At 50.5% G+C, this 23,721-nt stretch overlaps 7 protein-coding genes across 8 annotated transcripts; 3 read left to right on the top strand and 4 right to left on the bottom strand.

Annotated features, from left to right (window-relative positions):
- Positions 1 to 1,714: 1,714 nt before the first annotated feature.
- Positions 1,715 to 3,001, top strand: AAFC00_004938 (uncharacterized protein; the record flags this gene model as incomplete). The annotated part of the gene is made up of 1 exon (XM_069344653.1): positions 1,715 to 3,001. One exon carries the CDS (start codon positions 1,715 to 1,717, stop codon positions 2,999 to 3,001), a length of 1,287 nt encoding a protein of 428 aa, XP_069197085.1.
- Positions 3,002 to 3,342: 341 nt separating this feature from the next.
- Positions 3,343 to 4,327, bottom strand: AAFC00_004937 (uncharacterized protein; the record flags this gene model as incomplete). The annotated part of the gene is made up of 2 exons (XM_069344652.1): positions 3,343 to 4,217; positions 4,303 to 4,327. 2 exons carry the CDS (start codon positions 4,325 to 4,327, stop codon positions 3,343 to 3,345), a joined length of 900 nt encoding a protein of 299 aa, XP_069197084.1.
- A 4,249-nt stretch (positions 4,328 to 8,576) lies between these two features.
- Positions 8,577 to 10,348, top strand: AAFC00_004936 (uncharacterized protein; the record flags this gene model as incomplete). Its single annotated transcript, XM_069344651.1, has 3 exons — positions 8,577 to 8,685; positions 8,753 to 9,099; positions 9,155 to 10,348. The coding sequence occupies 3 exons, from the start codon at positions 8,577 to 8,579 to the stop codon at positions 10,346 to 10,348; spliced, it is 1,650 nt and encodes a 549-aa protein (XP_069197083.1).
- A 1,538-nt stretch (positions 10,349 to 11,886) lies between these two features.
- AAFC00_004935 (uncharacterized protein) lies at positions 11,887 to 12,912 on the bottom strand (the record flags this gene model as incomplete). Its single annotated transcript, XM_069344650.1, has 1 exon — positions 11,887 to 12,912. One exon carries the CDS (start codon positions 12,910 to 12,912, stop codon positions 11,887 to 11,889), a length of 1,026 nt encoding a protein of 341 aa, XP_069197082.1.
- A 343-nt stretch (positions 12,913 to 13,255) lies between these two features.
- Positions 13,256 to 13,912, bottom strand: AAFC00_004934 (uncharacterized protein; the record flags this gene model as incomplete). Its single annotated transcript, XM_069344648.1, has 1 exon — positions 13,256 to 13,912. The coding sequence occupies one exon, from the start codon at positions 13,910 to 13,912 to the stop codon at positions 13,256 to 13,258; it is 657 nt and encodes a 218-aa protein (XP_069197081.1).
- Positions 13,913 to 15,033: 1,121 nt separating this feature from the next.
- Positions 15,034 to 15,504, bottom strand: AAFC00_004933 (uncharacterized protein; the record flags this gene model as incomplete). Its single annotated transcript, XM_069344647.1, has 1 exon — positions 15,034 to 15,504. One exon carries the CDS (start codon positions 15,502 to 15,504, stop codon positions 15,034 to 15,036), a length of 471 nt encoding a protein of 156 aa, XP_069197080.1.
- Positions 15,505 to 17,198: 1,694 nt separating this feature from the next.
- On the top strand, positions 17,199 to 18,166 carry AAFC00_004932 (uncharacterized protein; the record flags this gene model as incomplete). Of its 2 annotated transcripts, none has more annotated exons than XM_069348211.1 (3): positions 17,199 to 17,410; positions 17,461 to 18,042; positions 18,097 to 18,166. In XM_069348211.1, the coding sequence occupies 3 exons, from the start codon at positions 17,199 to 17,201 to the stop codon at positions 18,164 to 18,166; spliced, it is 864 nt and encodes a 287-aa protein (XP_069197079.1). The 2 variants fall into 2 exon arrangements, with proteins under 2 accessions (XP_069197079.1, XP_069197078.1); XM_069344646.1 differs by having other exon boundaries at positions 17,325 to 17,410.
- Between the last annotated feature and the right edge of the window lie 5,555 nt (positions 18,167 to 23,721).

Genomic DNA, 23,721 nt, shown 5'->3' with positions numbered 1-23,721 from the left:
TGGTTTTGGTGGATCTTCTGACTTGATGTCTTTCAACACAGAGAAACTGCGTCGAGCTGCGAGTTTGATCTCGAGGCTGTTTAGTCCTTCTAGTCCTTTAGAGAGTAGTTTTTGGGGGATTGGTTCAAGTGGGCTTGGTCTCGTCTGGGTTTTTTCCCTTCCTTGTGGAGATAAAAGAACAGTAGACTTGTGATTCAAGCGATAGACTGCCGTATCGACTATGTCTCAATGGTCGTCGTGGATGTTCTTCGTGTACTTTCACGCAGCCCAGAGCAAGCAATTGTGAAGATTCAATCGCCTGCCAGTTCAAGGAGCCTCGACTAGAAGAGGGTCTATTCAGAGGAGTACCCGAGTGAATACAATAGAGAGACAAGATTGGCTATTGTTCAAACTGGTCGTAGAAGCAGTGAGTAATAGTAAAGCGTGCAGGGGCAGCGTAGATGAGATTAGATTCCTCTGGCTTGAAAGGTCTAACAGTAGTAAAGATGTGTCAGGAACGGATATCTGGAGACTAATTCGCGTCTAGCCTCTAGAACCACTGTATCCTTTCATCGTCTTCTGTCGCGAACCTTTGTTTTGACTCAATAACCAGAGTCACTTTCAGGCATCTCGGTTTGAACCGGAGAAATAGGTTACGGCACGTCCCCAAGACAAGAGCGGACGTCTCGGCGGAACGTCCATGCATACGCCACACCCGACGCCAGGGTTCTGTCCTCTCCGTTCCAAACCTTTTTCTTCCTACCTTACACTAGCAAGGAAAAAAATCGATGATTGGCAGAAAGAAAAAGAATGTTTCAAGAGCAGGCTTTAGTAATTAGGAATAGCCGAAGGCGGGGCTCGAACCCGCGACCTTGAGGTTGTCTCTTCATAAGAGCCACACGCTCTACCGATTGAGCTACCCCGGCAGGTCATTTGATCTAGTTCTCTGTGAGAACTGGCTGCTTGCTGCTTGATGGTTGTTATGCTGTTGCCAGAGTATATATACCTTTGTTTTAGTGATGCCAGGGTCTCGCAAGGTGGCCATCACCCCTTGTCCATGGCTAACATGTCACTCGACCTCATGCGACGAGTGTCATGTCGTCGATTGGACTGGACTGGAGAAAGGTCTGTGACTCGCAGTCGACTACTGGTAGGCAGGAAAGGCTATCGTTGTGGCGGATCAGGGTATTGGCAACAGCTGATGCTGATAGTCCGAGACTCAATGCTCTGTGTCGTGATACTGAGTCTTGGTTCAGCAGACGATGCATTCACTTGCAGAATCGACGAGTATCTGGTTAGGTTTCCCGTGTGGTCTCATGTGGAAGGATGAGACATGTGGTAGTGATAGTGGCTAGATAGTCAAGTAAGCAGTCAGAGCCGCCTCCTGGTATGCAGTGTGCTCAATCGCTATGACTAGGAAGCCCATGAGACGGACCCGCTGTTGGTCGACATGACTAATCATCATATATCTTGACAAGAGCGTGAGTTGAGTATATCGCTGGTGTTCCATGTCTGTGTGGTGATGAGGTACAGATGGGTGTGCAATCACAAGTAGATGACGACGTCGGCGTTAGTGAGCATGCAATCCCCGAGTGCTTGGCACAACCATTTCGAGGTATCGATAGCAGAATGCCTGAGGCAGACAGAAGCTATACTCTGAATTGTTGATCCCCCTCCTTGTTTCTTTGTCTGGCTCTTGTCTGTGTGAGTGTGTATTGCAAAAGTGAACAAGAAGATGCCGACAGCAGTGTCACCCCCCGACAAGCAAAAGGTGCCCGACCTCAGCGCACAGCTACCAAAACTCGTCCCACGTCGACGGCCCAAAGCATCACAAGAACCACCACTGAACCCCCCACCTCCGACGCCAGCACTGGTCGCTGCTCCTTCAGAAGAAGAGTTGAGAGAGTGGAGATTCCTCAAGCCGACTAGACGTATTCTATCCCCAAAGGACCACGAGTTGTTCCTCAAATCATCCACCAATGATCTCGTGACGGCATTTGTCTTCACCCTGTCCGACTCGATCCAAGACACGACCATCAGCCAAGTCAAACAGAGACCGCAGGACGCCATCATCGACACTCTGCTGCACATGCTCGATGAAGCAGAGCAGATAGTAGCAGAGTGTCCGCCCGAAGACACGGGCTCCCGATTCGGCAACCCAGCCTTCCGCAGCTTCCTCGACAAGACCGAGACCAAACTCCCCGAATGGCACTCGGCACACCTGCATCTGCCTTCTGAGCCCTGCATGCAAGAAGTCCAGACCTACCTCCAGCACTCGTTCGGCAACTGGACCAGAATCGACTACGGCAGCGGGCACGAGCTGAATTTCATGTTATGGCTCCTATGCCTGAACCGCCTGCACCTCCTCCCCTCGACCACCTTCCCGCACCTCGCCCTGATCGTCTTCCCGCGCTATGTCGCCCTGATGCGCAAGATCCAAACAACATACTACCTCGAGCCCGCCGGCTCGCACGGCGTCTGGGGGCTCGACGACTACCAATTCCTGCCCTTCCTGTTCGGCTCCAGCCAACTCTTACACCACCCGCACATCCGGCCCATGTCCATCCACACGCAAATGATCCTCGAGGAGTGCGGCAAAGACTACCTGTATCTCGACCAGGTGTCCTTCGTCAACAGCGTCAAGAACGTCGACGGGCTGCGCTGGCACTCGCCTATGCTCGACGACATCTCGAGCGCCAAGAACTGGGAGAAGGTCGATGCGGGCATGCGCCGCATGTTCGTCGCCGAGGTCCTGGGCAAGTTGCCTGTCATGCAGCATTTTTGGTTCGGCAGTTTGGTGCCTGCTGTTGAGGGCATGAGTTCTGAACATGGTGATGAGGCGGGAGCGGTGCACAGTCATGTTCACGCTGATGGGTCTACGCATATTGTCGGTGCTGGGGGAGAAGAGCGCAAGACGTGGGATGATTGCTGTGGTATCAAGGTGCCGAGCGCTGTGGGCGCCATGGGTGAATTGAAGAGGTCGGGTCAGGATATGGGACTGAGGCGGTTGCCGTTTGATTAGTCGTGTCTGGTCTGACTCCTCTTTCCTCATGTAAAACTTCTAGGGGAGAGTAGGAAAAACATCACGATTTCATGAACCATTTGTCTCCTGTTCTTGTCTGTGTCTGTCTGCATCTGTCTGCATCGACACTTACCCCACCTTCCTTCTCGATTCGTCCTTGTCTTGGTCGATGTATACCTTGCATTTGCAGCAACATTGATCCATTTTTACAAATCAAATTGCGTATAGAATATCACGCCACATGTAAAGTCGGGTTGATAGGCAGGTGGTTCATCTTCATTCTTTCAATCTTTGACTGTTGTTGTCGTCCATTCTTTTTCGTTCTGCTCCCTTCAAACAAGCTAAACCTCGAACTTAGGCATGTATTTACCGCGCGCGAGCTCAAAAGCCTGCTTCTTCTCCACCAAGCCCCTCGACACCTCCGTCTCCGGGTCCAGCTTTGTCCTGATCTCCTCGCACTTGGCCTCGTCACCAAGAATGCTGTAGAGAACAAGCGCATTAGCCAGCGCATCCTGGTTCTTGGGTTCCTTCTCCAACGCCGTCTGCAGCGCGACCTCAGCCTCGGGGTAACGACCGAGATGCAGCTCCGACACGGCCTGAGACACCAGACTGGCCACGCTCGTCTGCGAGGGCGACTGCGCCAGTTCCTCGAACACATAAAACGCCTGCTGGTATTTCTGCTCGCCGCCCTCGCGCATGCCGATCCAGCTCTCGGCCAGATTGACGAGCAGGGCGTCTTGGGCGAATGAGCGCGCGCCGCGGGCTTCCTTTGCGGCTAGGTCGGGCCGGTTCTGCGAGAGGTGGATCTGGATGATCAGGGCGACGGCGTCGAGGGATCCATCGTGGTGCGCGAGCAGAGCCAGCGCCTTTTCGGGCTCTGAGGCTGCTGCCAGAAGGGTTCCGCACAGCAGTTGCACGCTCAGATTGTCGCTGTGTGATTCCGACAGCGTCTCGGCTGCGGATAGGGCGGCGCTGCTGTCTTCTTCTGGAGAAAGATACTCGGCCAATGCGCGCACGGCGGCCAGATCGGGAGTGGACTTTGCCTCGGACGCTGAGACGGACGATAACACTTCACTGTACTGTTGGAGAGCGAGTTGTGCACGCAATTGGAGAATGCGCACGGCGAGGTCGTTGTCGGCGCTGAAGGATGATGTGTCAAAGTCGATCACTTCTTGGTATTGTGACTGGTGGAAGGCTGTGTGGATGTTGACCAGCTCTTCAAGGGGGGCAAGTCAGTATTCTTGTCTCAGATTTGCTGTCTTTATATATGTCGTTTGTTTCTTTTCCTGATCTCTACTAACCTCCTTCTGCCGAGTAGGGATCCATCTTTGGTTGTGTACCGGGGAGGGGAAGGTGCTGGAGGTGGTGTATGTGTCAACCTTCAGTGACTTGATCCGATGCAACTTCTTCTGCAATCTCGGACTTTCAATGCAGCTACTATCGATCAATGAGAGATTCGCGATTTGAAAAAGGGTCAATGATGTTCTGTGTATATTATATCTATACCTAATCAGGCCAAGTATAGGAGTCGGGGAAGAAGGACGACGTGGAAGTCAATAATAAAAACAAACGCTGCAAACAATCTACATCTTATCTTATCGCCGCAAACTCGCATTCTGGCACTGGAGCAACCCTGTCCAAAGCGTGGACTTGCACTCTATGATGATGCATCTATTGTGCCTTTCCAATCGGAGGTTCATTTTGGGTACAATTCACATTCGCAATCGAAAGCTTAGCTGGGTGATGGATTGACGACATGGGGTGTCCAGACCTGGTGTAGTCGAAGACCTGGCAAATGAGCACGAGCAGTATGGTGATTAAACTACAGCATACATACAGTACCTAGCCTGGAACAGGATTAGGTCAATGCCCAGAGCACATCGCTGCCAACGACTCCTGTACGGCACGAAAGGCACTCCATACTTGAGCTATCGAGTATTTTCCATTGTAATAATAAACCACAATTTTTCCGAGCCAGATGGTCGTCTACGGCAAGATCTACTCATTGACCGGGTGTTCCATCGCGTACTGTACAATCATCTTGCGAGATACGGTATGGTCCCATTCATCTTTCATGTATACTGTATAGTACTTGTAGGTACAGTACTGTAGCACAGCTTGTCATCCATGAATCAGCGTCATGCACCGTCCTGATCGTGTCAGCATGACTCAAAAACGAACCAATCCGGGTCCACAGATGCTACTATAGCGCCCAAGCACACGATGTTATCACAACCACAGTGCCTCAGTAGCGCAGACAAACCCATGGGCCCCCCTACTCCAGCCAAGTGAAAGCATGGGGATTTTGTCTCCCATCGATGGGCCTTCTGATGCCGACATATACCTTGCTTTGCAATCTACGATATACTTCTCCGATCCCACGTGGATTTGCTGCTACTGCTACTGCGTCCCACTTCCGAAAACAATATGCGGGAGCAGCATGCGGTAAAGAGAACCAAAAGCCCCACAATTACATGGCGAGATATCTTAAGGCAAGGTATCAATGCCCCAACAACTCTGCCTATAGTTGCCCCATGGGAAAAGAAAACAGGACAACCCCACCAAACTGGGGAACATAAACTACATCGGCTCATAACGTGCGCTGTGTGATGCCACCCCCAGATGTGGTGGTATTGAAGCGGTCTGTCGGAACCAGACTGCGAGAAGAACTCGGAACGAGGTCGCGTCGTTGCGCGGGAGCTAGTATAGTACGATGTGGAGTCGCATGCAGACTCACATGATAATCTCAGGCATTGAAGAGCCTCTTGCGAGGGACTCGACACCGCCGGCAATGTGAACCCCATGGGTTCTCCTAAACCGTCAGGTACATCCGAACTTGGTCCAAGGTTCACCGAGCGAACGTCCTTGTCTTTTGGTCCGCAATGTCATGACATCCCTCCACGAGGTTAACCTCCTCCACGGGGAAACCCACACACCGGCACGTGGAACGAAGGGCCAATTTTGGCGAGCGATGCGAAGTATAGGTTTACCGTATGATCGCAGAGCCTGCTTGACCCAGTGTTGCAATAGTATGACAGTAGTGGGGCGCACGGACCCATTTCGCTGCAACAATCATTCAAAAACCTATGATCGTAGGCAAGCAGCGGCGAACCAAGACACTCGCGCGACCAGCGGAGGAGCAAAAATTGGAAGGATGCCGTCGCGACAAAGCATGCCTCCACTTAGTCTGCATCCCCAGAGGATTCACTGAGGGGCGCGAGGGGGGAGTCCTATCTGTGGAGACAGAGATCAGTCGATAATCCGGAGTCCCCAAGATATTTTCAATGTCGCCGCGAAAGCGCCGTGCGAGGCGTAGAAACAATCCAAACTTTGGCCGCATGGTTGGTGAGTCTCCACGGGACAACAATCATGGGGCCCCGAATCGCTCGAAAGTATGCGAATGAAAAATGTTTTTATTGCGGAGATGGCCATTCTCCACGACACTAAATAATGTCCGTGAACTCGACTAGTGATTCGAAGGGGTGGAAAGGCCACGCCATCTAAACAGTCTACGCGAACACATGCTGAAGCACGGGATGTAGGGCAAGATCTCGTTTTTTTATTGTCTCTCCCACTCCACCTGGGGACCCCTCGATCAGAAAACACGCGAGGGAGGGAAAGGATTGTGGAGATTGAGTGCGGATTGACGAAAAAAATGGGGCACCTCTCCGCCATCCTTGATTCAGTGTCAGTAGTGGCGAAAGAGAACCCCGTCTGTCATACCAACCTCACCTGCTTCTTTGTCAGATGTGACCACGCGACAGGCGCAAACGGGCGGCAATCTAAGACTGTCCTACACTCAAGCCTAGAGAAGCAGTGGCGTGCATAACAACCTCTGCCAAGATAAATCTTGACCAAATGCTTGACAGAGAACAAACCTGTCGGGACGCCGAACAGCGAGGAAGAGAAGCATTACTCCGAGAAGCAGGCAAGACAAGGCGGAGGGGGCGTCGGCGTAGAGAGAGAACAAGAAATGCACGGTCCTGGCCATCGATCCCGACCAAGAGGGCTAAGGTAACTGCTCATAATGAAACGCAGAGTTTACGTGGTCATTTTCCTAAATGTCTTAATTTGTTCTCGAAAAACCGTCAACCTTATCAGCCTTTCGCTGTCCATATCGAGAAGAATTGGAAATCAAAAGCACGCTCCATAACCGTGAAGTGAACAAGATGTGTGGTCACGACATGATCGAGTCACAAATGGCCTGGGAGCTTGTGTCTTGTGTCGCGTGCCCCACGGGACGGTGGTCCTCCGCCCCGAAGCCTCATAGGCGTTTGGCCAGACCTGGGGCTAACTTCTTTCTTCCAGGGGTGTACCCCAGCTCATCGCCCAATGCACGGCTGGGGCTTCTCCTCAGCGACGGTACTCCAACCTGCTGCCGGCCGTAAAATGTCATTTGTATCATTTGAGGAGATCCAGACACAAGTACATTGACTAAATCGATTTTGCTTACACGGAATGATGTGCTTCTGCGTTGGAAATAAGCTTGTGCGTTTAGAATGCCTAGAAGATGACGATATGATCTCAAATGACTGAAGTTTGGCTCCCAGCTCATCTATCTTCCGGACTCGAATTAACCTAGATGGAGTCAAAGACATTATTGCAGAACACCAACGTCCTTCGCGACTCTTCCATTCGCCCCCACTTTTTCTGAGATGGAGCCATGGCCGAATGCGAGATGAACAGTGCCCCCATACTACTTTGGTGCAGCCGCCCTTAGCAACAGAAAAAGGACTCGGAAGCTAATATTGTGGGTAAGTTTACGCTGACCACAAACGTCGCATCCAATCCTCTTCGGCCCTAATGGTCGGTCACTCATGCCGTCTCTGCCATCCGAGGACAAGGTGGCTGGCGCCTCCATGCGTTGTTGCTCCACGCTTTGCCTGGGAGGCTGCGGATGAACATGTGCTTGCATGCTTTTGATCTATATCCGAAAAAAATAAGTGACTTCGGTTTGCGCTGCATTCGTATACCAAAATAGTCGTGATCACGGAACTTGGGTGGCATGGTAAGACGGCAACGGTACCCTCTTGGCATTAGCCGGTGCAATTGCATTTTACCTGAAGCAGTAAGTTTCCGGTGCTTGATCTTTGTGCCTAGATCGGTCAGCACTTCTTGTTTCCAGGAACCAAAGTGTATCCGCCTCACTCGCAGAGGATCACCAACCCCATGCAAAATCAAAATAATGTTCGAGGTCTGGGGGATCCGATTACGGCGGGCTCTAGAATTACGAGAACGAAGCGAGAGGATTTGAGACCAAGTCGCTGAGTGCATGACCCATCTAGGTGAGGGCACGGTTCGTTAGTGTGTATTTGGCGCGGAATAAGTAATGCAATTCAAGGTTTCGGCTGGCGTGTATTCCAAAACTTTGGTACCGGCGCATGTTGTCGAGACCCCAAACGCAAGTACAGGCCCCGTTCACTAGCGGAGTTACCCACAAATCCACAGCGATCGATGCGGGCCCCCTCGAAATCTAGTCGATGTTGCGGCAGTTTATATAGCTGGGCATGGTCGCTCTTTCCCTCTTCTCATCATCCCACTTTCACAACTTCGATCATTCAGTAACACCGCAATCATGCCAGGCGGAGCAGTTACTGGTCTCGCTACCACTGACGATGTCAACCGCATCGAGGCTCCAGTCACCTGGAAGGCCTACCTCATCTGTGCCTTTGCTTCCTTTGGAGGTATGCAACATCATCGTCGCCATCTGTGTCGATGCGGGCAACCTTGCTGACTTTGGTTCTTCTTCAGGTATCTTCTTCGGATATGACTCTGGATACATCAACGGTGTCCTTGGTTCATCCGAGTTCATTCATGTCGTCCAGGGTGGCAATGCCACTGAGTTGACTTCTTCCAACACTTCTCTTATTACTGCTATCTTGTCCGCTGGTACCTTCTTCGGTGCTCTCATCGCCGGTGATGTAGCCGAGATGATCGGTCGTCGTCCTACTGTCATTATCGGCTGCGGTATCTACATCATCGGTGTTATTCTCCAGACTGCTACCAATGGTCTTGGTCTTATCGTTGCTGGTCGTCTCATTGCTGGTCTCGGAGTCGGTTTCGAGTCTGCCATTGTCATCCTTTACATGTCTGAAATCGTAAGTAAACTCAACTCCTGGCTTGTCTCTCAGCATAGTCTAACGGACAAAATAGTGCCCCAAGAAGGTTCGTGGAGCTTTGGTGTCTGGTTACCAATTCGCCATTACTCTCGGTCTTTTGCTCGCATCCTGCGTCGACTATGCCGTCCAGGACCGCACTGACAGCGGTGGTTACCGTATCCCCATCGCTATCCAATTTGCCTGGGGTCTCATTCTTGCCACTGGTCTCTTCTTCCTCCCTGACTCCCCTCGCTACTTCGTCAAGAGAGGTAGAGTCGATGCTGCCCGTAATGCCCTTTGCAGACTACGCGGTCAGCCTGAGGACTCCGAGTACATCGAGGCTGAGCTTTCTGAAATCGTCGCCAACGAGGAGTACGAGCGCATTGCTATTCCCTCTTCCGGCTGGGCCAGCTCCTGGCTCAACTGCTTCAAGGGTTCTCTCTGGCAGCAGAAGTCCGCCATCCGCCGTACCATTCTCGGAACCTCTCTCCAGATGATGCAACAGTGGACCGGTGTTAACTTCATCTTCTACTACTCCACTCCCTTCCTCAAGTCTACCGGTGCTATCAGCAACACCTTCTTGATCTCGCTCATCTTCACTCTCGTCAACGTCTGCTCTACCCCCATCTCCTTCTACACTGTTGAGAAGTTCGGTCGTCGTCCTCTCCTCGTCTGGGGTGCCTTCGGTATGTTGATCTGCCAGTTCCTCGTTGCCATCATCGGTGTCACTGTCGGATTCAACCACACCCACCCCGACGCCAACGGTGACCCAATTGCCGACAACGTCGCCGCTGTCAACGCCCAGATTGCATTCATTGCCATCTTCATCTTCTTCTTCGCCTCCACCTGGGGTCCTGGCGCTTGGGTTCTCATCGGCGAGATCTTCCCTCTTCCCATCCGTTCGCGCGGTGTTGCTCTCTCCACCGCCTCCAACTGGTTGTGGAACACCATCATCGCTGTCATTACCCCTTACATGGTCGGCAGCGACTACGGCAACCTGAAGTCGTCCGTCTTCTTCGTGTGGGGCGGTCTCTGCACCTGTGCCTTCGTCTACGCCTACTTCCTCGTTCCCGAGACTAAGGGTCTTTCTCTCGAGCAAGTCGACAAGATGATGGAGGAGACCACTCCCCGCAACTCTTCCAAGTGGAAGCCCCACAAGACCTTTGCTTCCGAGATGTCGACCAACGAGCCCGGAAAGCTTGACGTCGAGCTCATCCAGGATGTCGAGCGCAAGGGCTCCATCTACTAGAGCGTAGGCGATCTCATTTGACGACGATAATCTGTTGAAATGATATGACAAGACGAAATGTCTTTGTATATACGGTTCTTTCTTCCTTGACTCTTCCGAAACCCGGACGGAGCGGCGGCGACGGCGTTGTTGCTACTACCACTACATGTTGATATCAAGACACGCGGAACGAAGAAATGGCGGGTCAGTCTTTTTATGGTATAGCATTTTCTCTCTCAAAGGGGTGGGGTGGTGGTAACAGGAGGTTTAATCCAGATGAAAAAGTATACTTCTACTTGCATCGCGAGATGGACTTGATCCCGGATAGACTATGTTCAATAGACATGTCTGCAATCTCCAATTTTATTCACATTCACAACACTTTGCCCTCGTTTCGTGTCTTGGGTTTCGTTTGCAGTGTCTCATCTCCATGCTGTTGTGTTGTTTTCATTATTCGCCTCGACGCGGGTCGTTGTAGTTTCATCGCATCGCAAACAGTGTAATGTGCAAAGTATCATCGGTCCGCGGCGGATAAGCTTTTGCGTCGTGTAGTGCGTCTTGTCCTCGGCGATGGTGGTACAGTACAGGAAGGTAAGGTACCTCACCTTACAGCAGTACAGCAGTCGTCCACGTCAATTTAATCTTTTGACCATCTGACGTCTAGACTTGGTTTTCTTTTTGCCATGATCGATTGACGTCCGAACAAACATTGTTCTACTCAGATCCAACGAGATCCATTTTTTAGGAAAATAAAAAAACGGGACCGAAACGGAACATTGACAAAAAGGTTCCAGATCGTGGAACACCGGAGCGGCACAGACTCGAGAGTGGTTCGGGTGGTGGTGTGCGTCAGCATCTAGATTCGTGCAGAGTGTTTGTACTGTTTGTTTGTGTGGATATCGTGGGACTTTTTGTGCTGTGAAACCTGATGGAGGTTGCACACTCAAGGTCCCTTATTTCCTGTGTGTGTGGGGGACGCTGTGAGACCTTCTCGAGTCTTGTTCGATCGTTCGGTTACTCGTTCGGTCATTTGTTTGTTCATTCGTTCATCGAGTGCGATGGACGATTAGGTTGGTGATGCAGGGTGATGTGCACACGGTACATTATCTCAGGTACTGTATGTACTGTAGGTACCTCTTAGGTAAAGCATGGTATGGTCGTCGTGATTCTGGCCATGGTCTTTGACGAAGGCGCTGGAAGTCTATCTTGCCGTTCTATTGCCTTTTCATTCTTGTTTGGGTTTTCCTGGGAGGTCATGAGGTGGGTTGTGATTGAGTCTGTCGTGCTTGGGTTCTTGATTCGGTGTTGTTGGACTTGACGGGGAGAAGAGTTTCTTGGCAGACGGTTTCCTGTTTTGTCGGTTTCAGTGATGTGCTCATGAGAATGGTTTGGTACAGTAGACAGGTATTTCAATGTGATGAACTGGAGCATTTTCTCGTTCGTGTTTTTATTTGCTTCTCGATATAGGGTACTCGAGAGGAGAAAAGGTGTAGATAATACAGTCAAGATGAAGAGTTGAGAGTCATCAATAATTAAGTGATGAACACTCCAAAAGCAGCTCAAAACCGCAACTTGGGCCCTACGAAAACAAGCAGGAAACAAACGAGCCAGAGCGCGCCAATGATGGCATATAATTTAATCCTGCCCCACCAGCCCTGGCCTTCGGTCATTTTCCTCAGCGTGCCCATTCTGCGGCCTGCGCTCTCCATGCCCAATTCGTTTTTGGATAGACCCGACTCTGCGCGCGCCAGGACTTCCTTTTCCGCGGCGAGGGATTGCTGGAAGGTCAGAGACGAGGACTTGAGAGATGCTGCGAGGGAGACGAGTGAGGAAGTCAGAAGGGCTTGGTCGCGGTCCGAGGATTCAAGTATCGCTGTTGTGGTGTTGGTTTTTGGTGATTCTTCTCGACGGTTGCCGAACAGAGCTGTTGTCGTTGCTTTTGTCGCTTGCTCTCTGTTCGTTTCTTGCATCGATGGTGTGGCGCGTGCTCGTAGCCCTTCTGCTCCTCCGGCTGTAGCAGTAGTAGCTGTCGGTAACCCTTTCAGTCCCGCCGTGATCAACGGATCGATGTCCAAGCCCCCATTCGCCTGTTGCGCGGGTGCAAACTCCCTCGGAGCATTCTCCTTTCTGGCTCCTCGTCCATCCTCGTCCTCTTCGTCTTCTGAAGACGACGACGACGACGACGACGACGACGACGACGACGAAGAATCCTCATCATCGCTGTCCAACTCATTCAGCTCCAACAACCTCTGATTCAACCTCTTGATCAAGTCGCGCTTCCCAGCCAGATCATCCTGAGCAGCAGCTTTGCGGCTCCCGGTCTTGATCCCCGTGGACGCGTGTTCGAGCCGCAGCAGCAGCGTGCGCGCGTACTCTATATTCGTGCCGATTCGCGCGCGGTCGTAGGCCGAGTGTGTGAGGAGCGCCGAGGTTCCCGAGGAAGATGTGAGCAGTTGGGTTTCTAGTCGGGAGAGCAGTCGGGAGAGATCGATGCTTAGGCTTTCTGGTGTGCTGGGGTGCGGGGACGGCGAAGTTCTGCGGATTGAGGATGATGCCGCTCTGGGTGCTGGTAATGTTGCTGCCATTGTGTGTTTTTGGGTTGGGGTAATGGATGTTGGATCAAATGTTGGTGACTTGTCCTGAAACTTGAGTTGTGAACTTGATGCGATGGATTTACGGAGATAAGATCGGCCCGAGGCAGCTTCACTTTACTTGTTCTGATGTCACAAACCATACAATCTTGACAACCTGAAGCCAACTGCTATATTGTGTTGGCATGCAAATATGCTGTGTCGGTTGCTGGTATATAAGATGCTTATGATACAGTCATGTAGACAACCGCCATCGCCATAGTGCATAAACAAAAACAAATCATGACGGTCATGTTTCATTACATCCTCCTAGACGTTTGACAACTCGAGCCCTTGCTCAAGACGAAGTCTCGCCACCAAGTGCATCAAACGAGTTGCTCACGGCGCCTTTGTTCTTGTCTCCCATACCAGCATCCTCGATGGGCTCGGCAGCTCTCGTCTGAAAGTTACCAAGTGCAGCACGGCCAGGATCATTCTTGCCACCGATGTCGTTGTTGAAGCTTGCATTAGGTCCGTCGCTGTCGAAGCCACCCTCGGTCAAGTTCTTGCCGTGAGGTCCGCCCGTCGCGCCGCCAGCGTTTACATAAGACGGTGCGGCGCCGACGTTGGCTCCGCTGCCTGTCGTCGTGTTGTATGAGCCGTCGCCCGGTGCAGGAGCGCCAGGAGCCCATGTTGGGCCGCGGCCTGCTGTCTTTCCCAGACCGATGCCAGCATTCAGTTGAGATGTCTCGGACCAGCTCTCTTGCGCTTGACGAGCTTCGGCGTCGGGAGCGGCGTCCAGCACCGTGGCGCCGGAAATGTCTGTCGTGTTGCTCGTTGTTGAGCTCGAGGGCTGGTTGAGAACACTGGGGTTTGTGTTGCTGGCAAAGTCTCCGCCTGACTTTGCCGATTCTCCAGCGAGAGAGTCAGATGTGACGGTTCCAGGCTTCTCGACCTTTGGGTCATTGAGAGCTTGAGGGTCCTTGGTGACCTTGGTGCCCGCTGAAGTCGACATGATGATGTACTTGTTTGCGCTGCTTGGAGGCAATAGATTTATGATATAGGTTCTATGTTTGACTTGCGAACAGTGATAGAGAGTACAGAGGTAGATATGTTTGATATGTGAGTGTTACAGACGCAAGAGAAGAGCTCCCCTCGTTTTGTCCTCTATGAGATGGACTCGGTACCCACTTGTCTTGCTCAGCTTAGCTACGGTATGTTCTGGGTACGCGCATCACTACTACATCATCCGACGGCGATTATGCCAGGATCCCGAGGTTGTCATAGGTCCACTAGGACCAATTGTGGGAGCTTTCAGCTGTGAAGCTCCTCCTTGAGGAAGGGATGGGCACAGCATGTACGTCATAAGTATGCTCGTATCTTACCTTATCGATAAGAAGTGGGGGGTTCTGTTTCCACAAAATGTTTTCCTGGTCTTTGCCTTGTTCAATCCCTCCAGCATCAACGTCGGACCTTTTCCGGGGAATGCAGTTCAGTGGAACGGCATAAGCTCCGCATCGTTGAAGGGTTGTCATGTATTGCTTGTACGAGGATAGGGCCGAATTAGCTAAGTACAGTTGCAGTCACTGTATAGTGTGGGGCAAGGCAACTAAAGCCAACCGAGGTGTTACATATTTCTTGATGTTGGACATGTATTCGCTCTTGGGTGTAAGACAAAGTCACGAGAATGCATTTCCGCATGTATCAATGGTCGAAACTGCCTCGTGTCGATGGCGAGACCATGATCGACGAGCTTGATTATGGCATATCCATGCTGCGTTATGTACAACATGCTATAATCGAAGGTCACTGCTCATGGAAGGGATAAACGTATAGTCGACACAATTGTGGTGGTATCTTGAATGTTATTATTTTCATTCGTAGTGAATATCACTAATCTCATAGATGAGACCTAACTCCATTGAAATGCTGCGCGCTCTTTCGCAGACTTGTTCGTTTTTGAATCATGCCTCATCCAAATGCATACGTCCAATCCAAGTCGCGTACGAAGGAAGAACTTTGCAGAGAAAGCCAGTCGGCATAGATGCCATGCTTGTGACTGTAAGAAGGATAGAGGAGTCCAGCTCCATCACAGATCCGATGACGAATCATTCTTCAGACATTTCATCGTGCTTCTTAGTTGGTGGTGTTGGCAAGACCAGCCTTGCCCTTGGCTTCCCTCGTGACAGCGTCGTTAGGGAGGCCATTGAGGCCGTCAGCACCCTCACGACCGACACCCTGGCCGAGAGTGTTGACACCGTTGGCAGCACCATCAGTGCGAACAGCGCTGTCGCCGGCGGCGGGCTCACGGAGTCCGCCGTTGCCCTTGGAGATGGGCTCCTCGAAGCGGCCGGAACCAACGTTGACGGTCGATGCATCGGCAGAGTTGAAGTCAGATGCAACGGGAGGCTGCTCGGGAAGAGGAAGGTTGGATTTGCGCTCGTCAATGATCTGAGCCTTATCCTTGTCTGCCTGGTCTACAACAGACTGAATGGCGGCAGCGGCTGAGTCTGCGGGAACTTGACCGCCGTGTGCTGCGGACTCCTTCTGCTCCATTCTGCGGACGTCCTCCTTGGTGTAGTGGAAAGTTTGCTCGGTGCCGGACATTTTGATATACGTAGATTTCTAAATATAAAGTTTAGTATAGCGTCTAGCTTGAGAGTATAACTTATCTGGAAACAAACCTTTCTGAGAAAGTGGATGAGATTTGGATGTGTTTTAGAGTGCTTTTGATGAAGAGTAGCTTCTGAATATCTCTGAAAATGTGAATGGATTATAAAAGTACTTGAGGAGTTCTCACGAACACTTTTTGTATAGCATCGTGGTTGCTGGTAAATCATACGTCACATCACCGTCACATTTCCATACACACCCCACTATCTCACCCACCGAGTTTCTGCCTTTTGATGAAATGATCTCCGAGCCTCAATAAGAACAGTGCGTACATATTTTGTCGTCACTCATTGGGGAAACGACTCCATCGTGCTTACAATAATGCGCTCCGGTCCTGGTTCCTACTCCACTTGTGAACGCCTTCACATCGTGTACCTGTACTTCAGTACAGTGAATCGCTGATGTCGTCGATTTTCTCCGATGCAAAGACTCGATGTGATGGTGATCTGCGCTATTTGCCCCTCGGACCTTAAGCGACAATCTTCTATACTGTACTATTAGTGTCGACAGGTGCTCAACGATACCTTACTCTGCATTGTGGTGTTCGTAATATGTCACATTTCGCTGCTTCGCTCCGGACATGAGTACTGAGAAATCTCTGCCCGAAAATTCCCTGGCAGGCATGCAAGCATCCTGCTGTACCCTGATCTATCCTCTGATCTCATGTGTCACACAGCGCATGACACAATTTTTCCAATTGTAGTAGTGTCTCTTGTTTGCGTATGTCAAATCGAGCGGGCGCGAATTACTTTACGGCAGAGGTAACGCTATGCCAAGAATCCACTTCAGGCGCTACTGTATGGAGACGTAACTCACCTCAAGCATACAACACCTTCTCACTTCTAGCACTTCAAGTCTACGGTGTTGGCGATCCAATATGTGCAAGTCTAGTAGCACACTCATAAGCGCCCTGCCATCACACTATTCGGACTTTTCGAGATAATGGCAGGCCCGTCAGATTATCCTTACCGATCTGCTGGGTATCCTGTATTTGAACAGCGATTAATACAGAAGCTTGCGGGCGCTTAAACCAGTCAATGTTGGTATGCCACTACTCTGCCGAGTAAGTCAAAAAGGCTCTTCAGTCAGCTTTAGCGCTTGGTCTTCATCCGTTTCCAATATATCCAGGGAAGGAATAGACAATGCTCATGCTATCATCTGTACCAGGCGGCTACCAAGAGTATTTACCGCGGGGCATTTCGGAAAGCCCCCAATGACATTAATCACAAGAACGCTCTTGGATTGGTTCATTATCGTCTGGTGTTGACGACCTCTACGATAGAGATAAATGTAGCTTCATATACGGGAAAGCGAGCCTGATGGAGGTAGCACTATCTTGGAAGACTCAAGTTCTTCCTGCAATGCTGATATATTCCGTCTGCGACCTCCGTGGTTTAGCTATGAGTCTTTCCCATTCCCACGGTATTGTGATGTCCATGGCGACGCCCTTTCTATCTTTGGTCCGAATCAAGAAGTTGATGAAGCCAATTGCGCGAATACTTCTTGAAGTGTCCTTTGCAGGCTTGCTATGGGCATTGATACATTATGAGGCACTTCCGACGGCGAAGATATGGCCTCAAATTTCTGGACTCAACTTGGTGTCCTTCCAAGATGCACTAGATCACGGCATGTCTAGATTAGGTGTAGATCAAGTGCCCGAAGTGAATGAGAACTCTGAATCAGAACCTATTCTCTCGGCATTGAGAAGCAGCAGCACATTGGTAGGAGCACCAGCTGCTGCATCACCCACAACTATGTCCCAGGATGTCACCTATGACAAGACTGTGGTTATCGGTACGCTGGAAAGCGAGGACACTGCATGGGTTGACAAATTGACGAAGTACGTTCGACGATACATGTCAAGTCAAAGTACTTATCACAAACGTGTAGCTGGCACCCCGCGGTATACCACGTCGAGAATACTACGATGCCGCTGCACACGGCTGCAAACAAAGGTCGCGAAGCGAACGTGTACCTTACCTATATCATCGATAACTACGACCGTCTTCCTGTGACTATTGCTTTTGTGCATAGCCACGAGGACGGCTACCCCCGAGCCTGGCATACGGATGCCAAAGACCATTCGAACGCACAAAGCCTGAATTCATTGAACATCGACTTCGTCCAGAGGAACGGCTACACCAACTTATGTTGCATAGCAACCCCAGGATGCCCAGATGAACTGCAGCCTTTCAGGCAGCATAGCCAGGGCCTTTGCGATGATCATTGTGAGGCCGAAAAGGTCTATGCGGCTGCTTGGCGACATATCTTTGAGAATGATGAGGTACCAACAATTATCGGCACTCCGAGCTGCGCCCAATTTGCTGTTTCTCGAGAACAGGTGCTAGAGAGGCCAAGGGTGTTGTACATGCGCGCTCATCAGTGGCTGATGGCAACAGACCTGGAAGATTCGATTAGTGGGAGGGTGTTCGAGTATATGTGGCATATCATGTTTGGACAAGAGGCAGTCAAGTAAGCATATTCTACTTCAAGCGAGGTTGGAGCCGTGGTATTAACTGTCTTTAGCTGTTACTCCTTATCTCAGTGCTATCAGGACGTTTACAACAGATCTTACAAGGAGAAAGCTCGGTCATAGCTGGCATCGTAGCATCTATGGCGATTTGCGATCTAGTATGTACTGAGATACGACAAGAACGCGAAGCTCTTTCAATGGACACTCACTCACCATGGAGGCTGTGATAAAATTCGCCATATAACACGGAGCGACAGCGGCGAGAACTTCTGATGCCTGTCTATTGCCATTTGTTGAGTCTCTGATAAAAGACGCATACCAAGTAAAATCAACTCCCTCGCCGTATCTCTTGTCTAACGGTCAACATTCAAGTTCAAGGAGCCCATCCCGGCATCACTACTCATAGGTGTCAGCTTAGGGCCATCAGCCGGACCTTCCGAATTGTCCATTGCAGCGATCACTGTAAAGGTATGAAGTTCGCGCTTTGTCAAGGATACGCGGAGTAGATACGGGTTCAAGCAATAGCGACCATTATATGACCTGTATGCTCAATGGGTATGGGCCGTGCATAGTTGGCAGCGATTGCGTAGAATTTGAGCACCACGACTATGCTGGATATCACCGCCTGATTGCAAAGGTACTGTACGTGTTGATCAAGAACGTTCATTGATCTCATGCTGATCTCTGTAGCTCCATCTGCCATTCTCAGGACAAGACCTTGTTGTATCGCCTGGTCGCACGTTTCATAAGCATATCCTGCCAGATCAGGTCGTATCGGAAAATAGTCTCCTGGAGACACATGGTAATGCGCGGATGTGATGTGGTATCTTATTGCCTGCAGCACCGTGCTCTTATGCAGGCACAAGGCGATACTGCAGCAACGTTGTCGGAGATTTACAATTCGACTTGACGGCTCGCTCGGAGGGCTCATGTGGCCGTTGTGAGGTGTAGGCAGGCATGGAAAATATCAGAGAAACAACGATCAAAGGATAGTTATGAACCGAGGTGTTTTCCATAGGGTTCCACAAGTTTTCCAATATAAAGTTGATCTTGTCGATATTGCAGATTTAGATCGGAAGAATGGCCCACTGGCGATGTGCCTTTTGCCGAACCTCGGAATGCCACTTGTATCGTACATTGGAGCAATAAATCAATCACGCAGTAGCATGAGGCAGTAGCATGAGGCGCAGCCATGTTAGTATACCATCGCCTTGTCTATAATATGGAGGCTCCCAATTGATCATACATAGGAGAGGGGATCCACAACCGGTGAAACTTCTAATTGCAGCCCCCCAATGTCGTGCAACCGAAGTAGTGCAATCTCGAGAAGGATGAGCAACGCCAGACTATGTGCATCTCACGAAACCATAGATCCAAATAGTCGGTTCCGACGGAGTATCCTCGAGTCTGCGGACAAGGCTTGTGATGCAAGATCGGAGAGAAATGGTTCCAAGTGAACAGCGATGCAGTATGGCGTACGCTTAAAGTTGTCGCTTAACAGCAACCACGGGAAAAGTAGCGGCGTTTCTTCTCAGGCCCTCTTACCCCACGGATAACGGAAGACAAAATGGGCGCTATGATCAATAGATGCATGCGTACCTCTATAAACCACTCAAGGGTCAGTCAGACGGTGAAAAGATCTTTATTCTACCACGTACAATTCCCACAGCCACACCGGGAGTAGTCAGGGAGACCGTACTGACAGCATGCACAGATGCAGGCTTGTAGAAGCGACACGTCTCAGCTATCATGCATAGGTAGATAGATATCCCCTGCATGTGCTAGTGTGACGCTCACAGGAAAAGCGAGACAAATGGGCAACGACATTGAATTTAAGCTGCATTTCCGAAAAAGGCAATGTAGGCGAACCCAGCCTTCATGGATACTCCGGACGACCCACTCTTGATATCAGTGGGAAACCGAAACAGAGACAGTGGAGTAACAGTACGCATTCACTTCTCAAGCGACTTTGAGTCGGGCACTGGCATCGAGACAGCGTGGGCTGTAAATAGTATGCTTACCGGTTCGTGTTTCGAATGCGTGGTGCTGGAAGAAAAGTCGCTCCATCAGTGGATAACCCACTTCATGGTAGCGGCGCATCGGACGTGTCGGGGCTCGTACTACACGGTCCGCCAGCTCGGAAACATTTTACCCCATCTCGAACCTATCATGCTGATTTAGGCGCCGGTGAGCATATCCGTGAGCATATCCGAGTGTGCCCCTTTATGGTATGCTGACACGAAGCGTGCGAATTTGCAGAACGCGAGAGTACCCGCACAGCGCGAAGCGTGGAAGAGTCATCTAGAAGTGTCTAAATTAGGACCATAAGTCTGCTACACTCGGTCTTTCAACGGCTCATGATAATCAATAATACATAGTCGGAATTGTCGGCGGAATGTAAAGAGCAATAACATTCTGTCCGAAGGCTGTAGAATAGTTTTCCGTGAAAGCTCAGCGGCCGGGGTGCTCAAACAACATTATGAAATGGCCTGATACACAACTCAGGTATGGCAAGGTGCAAACACAGTGTTTGCGGAACCAATCGGAGTCTACGGAACTGAGTGTGATATTCAAAGGCATTGCTGTGGCAGTGGAAAAAAGCCTTGCGGCTGCATCCATCGCGCATGTCGTCCTAAGGTAATGATTAGCGTCGGGTGACTCCTGTGCTCAGGACATCGGCAGATTTTATCGCGAATCATGTAAGCATCTGCAGCATCCGACAGGGTTTGCTGTTTGGACTCTCCACAACAAGCGTATCCGCGCTCTCCCACGGTGTTCAGTCAACCCAAATTAAGTGAAACGAGCTAGATCCGTGAACCGTTCCTCAAAGCTTGACGCAAGCTCTGAAATATATAATGAAGCCTGAAGCAGGTCGATTTCGTCGATCCCATGCCTAGTCGACGCACGAAGAACTTTTCTTTTGACAACAGCCGCCCTGCCTTCGTCCTTCTCTAGCATCGACGCTCACTAATACAATCCGACAGCGCGATATCAAAAATGTCTGTTACTTCTAAGGCTCCATTGCCTATGTTCAACTCTCCTCACGTTTTCATCTGTGATGGGGGATTAGAGACAGATCTTATTTTCAAGCATGGATTCGATCTTCCTTACTTTGCTGCTTGGCCGCTCCTTGAAAACATGAAGGGTAGAACGGCTATCCGGGATCACTACATCGACTACGTCAAAGTTGCACTCAGGCACAAAACCGGCATTGTCCTGGAGACGGCAACCTGGCGAGCTTCGAGTCCCTGGTTTCCCAGGCTAGGTTATTCCGCTGCAAATGTACCCTCCATCAACCGATCAGCCGTGCACATGCTCGAGGAGATCAAGCATGGCTTCGAGTCATCAACGACGCCAATTGTCATCAGTGGATGCATAGGCCCTCTGAGAGATGCCTACAAGTCAGGGACTGAGAACACTGCATTCTTCGCAAAGGAAAGCTACTACGAGCAAGTCCACGCGCTCGCACAAGCAGGTGTAGACATGCTCAGCCTTATGAGTGCTGTGGACATCAGTGAGGCCAAAGCAGTGGTCCGCCTTGCTCAGGAACACAAATTGCCCATTGCCGTCTCATTCTCCTTAGAGAGCAATGGCCGACTTTTGAGTGGCCGAACACTTTCTGACGCCATTAACGAAGTGGACAGAACCACTAACGGCTACGTCTCCTACTTTGGCGTAAACTGTGCTCATCCTTGTCACTTCATGGATACGTTACGAAGCATGGATCGTAGTGTTCTAGAACGAATCGGCTCAATCCGTGCGAACGCTACTAGACAGTCCCACGACGAGCTAGAGACGAGCACTTTCCTAGACCGTGAAGATGTCAAGAGTCTCGCGCAGAGCCTTCACGAACTTCGCGACCTTCTACCAAATCTCCGTGTTGTAGGTGGGTGCTGTGGTACCGATGAGGAGCACGCATCAACCATTGCATCGCGGTTTAGTGCGACAAGGCATGAAGGCTACCGTCCCGTTGAAGTCCCCTCATTATGAACTGCCGATGAGGACCTAGCACATCATCGGTTGCTAGCATATATGATAGGATTCTCATCGTCGGAGCGCGACCACCCATGACACTCGACAAAAAAATATGTCGAATCACTGCTTGACTAGTGTAACACTCAGTCAATAGCTACATCGTTGTGGAATCTGGCATGCGCTGCTAGTACGACTCCGATCCGCCCAGCGACCGTTTCGAATCCGCGCGCAAGCAGCGCTTGCATATACGATACCAGAGGGGAGAGCACTGGGGAAGTCACAGTACATCCAAGAGGCTACGACGATCTGTGCCCGAGCCTGTTTTTCCTAGCTGCACCACCGATGTGAGATGGTGCTCAAACCTCCCTCCGCACGTGGGGGCCCTCACGCCTAGAAGAGGCCTCAAAGACTACAGCAAGGACGCCATATTGAGCCGGATATGTTGTTCCTTCCCATCACTAGTACCCAATGCCACAGGCGAAAGGTTGGCAAGTATGTTGTGGAGTAGAAGCAACATGCTTGTGTGTCTATCTTGTTCTTGTCTTTCGATCGCCTAATGATTACGACCATGATGATCGTTGATGATATGTGTTCCGAGATGGAAGTGCAGATGCTGCGTACACCTATCTCGTGACGAGCACAAGAACGACTTCATGAATTACATCCTTGTAATATAACACTCTAGCTATAGTATAATATATCTTCTATTCTCACTTTGTGTTTATTCAGTGTTTATTCATCATTGTGATTAGGATAGCTTCCATCTTGTGCGCGCTCCGCATGCAGTCATCCTCATCCTACCAAGCGAAGACGAATAGTAGCGTCCTTGAGCGGAAGTGAAACTTTGACAAGCACTATCGCAACACAAACAGCATCTCGACTGAACGACTACATGGTCATACGACGCGAAGACAGGTGATTGACAAAGGTATATATATGTGTGGTTGCCCCACCATTTCACAATTGGGCTTGTAGCGCAGTGGTAGCGCGTCTGCTTTGCATGCTGAAGGTCTTGGGTTCGATCCCCAACAAGTCCAACTTTTTGCATCTCTCCGACCATATCCTATCTTCACTCTGCATAATTCCATTTTAGACTATACTGTTCTTAGACAACCAGTAAAGAGGCATCACTTGAAACGTGCATCCCCTGATTCTTGGCGACCATGACCCGGGGAGGACTCGAGAGATTCGGTGGTGTGACACGAGGAGAATAAACCGCCCGCATCCATCTTTTCGTTTACTTGCGGACGGATCTACTGTTCCACCTTGCTCTGCTGTTTTTTTGTTTTTTCTCCTCATTATGCCCCTGTCGTGCGCCCCGCTCTGTGCGGGAATGGCTTGCGGGACATGAAAATGTCGGAGTGGCTTTACTGTATATATTGCGGGAGGAGGGCGGCTATCTTAAGGTACAAGTGCCATCTTTTTTGTGGACCAGGGGGACCTACCTGTAGCACGTGGCCTGAATGAATGACCGACCCGACCGTAAGCGCCCGAGATTTTTCTTTTCTGTGCGCAACTATGTCATTCCGAGATGTTTAGACCTGGTTGTAAATTGGGCTGTCTTAAGGCTCAGATTATTCGACTACTGTAAGGTAGGTAGTGGATCACGAGGCTTTGATGATCCTTGCGCTGTCTCTCTTTCTTCGCTAGGTTCTGACTATGGAAAATCGCAATTGCACATCACAGATATCCCCCTCCGGCAA

The sequence above is a fragment of the Neodothiora populina genome (genome assembly GCF_041146345.1).
Source record: "Neodothiora populina strain CPC 39397 chromosome Unknown canker_contig_3, whole genome shotgun sequence".
In the NCBI taxonomy this organism is placed as follows: Eukaryota; Fungi; Ascomycota; class Dothideomycetes; order Dothideales; family Dothioraceae; genus Neodothiora; species Neodothiora populina.
This window is presented reverse-complemented; position numbering and strand designations above follow the sequence as displayed.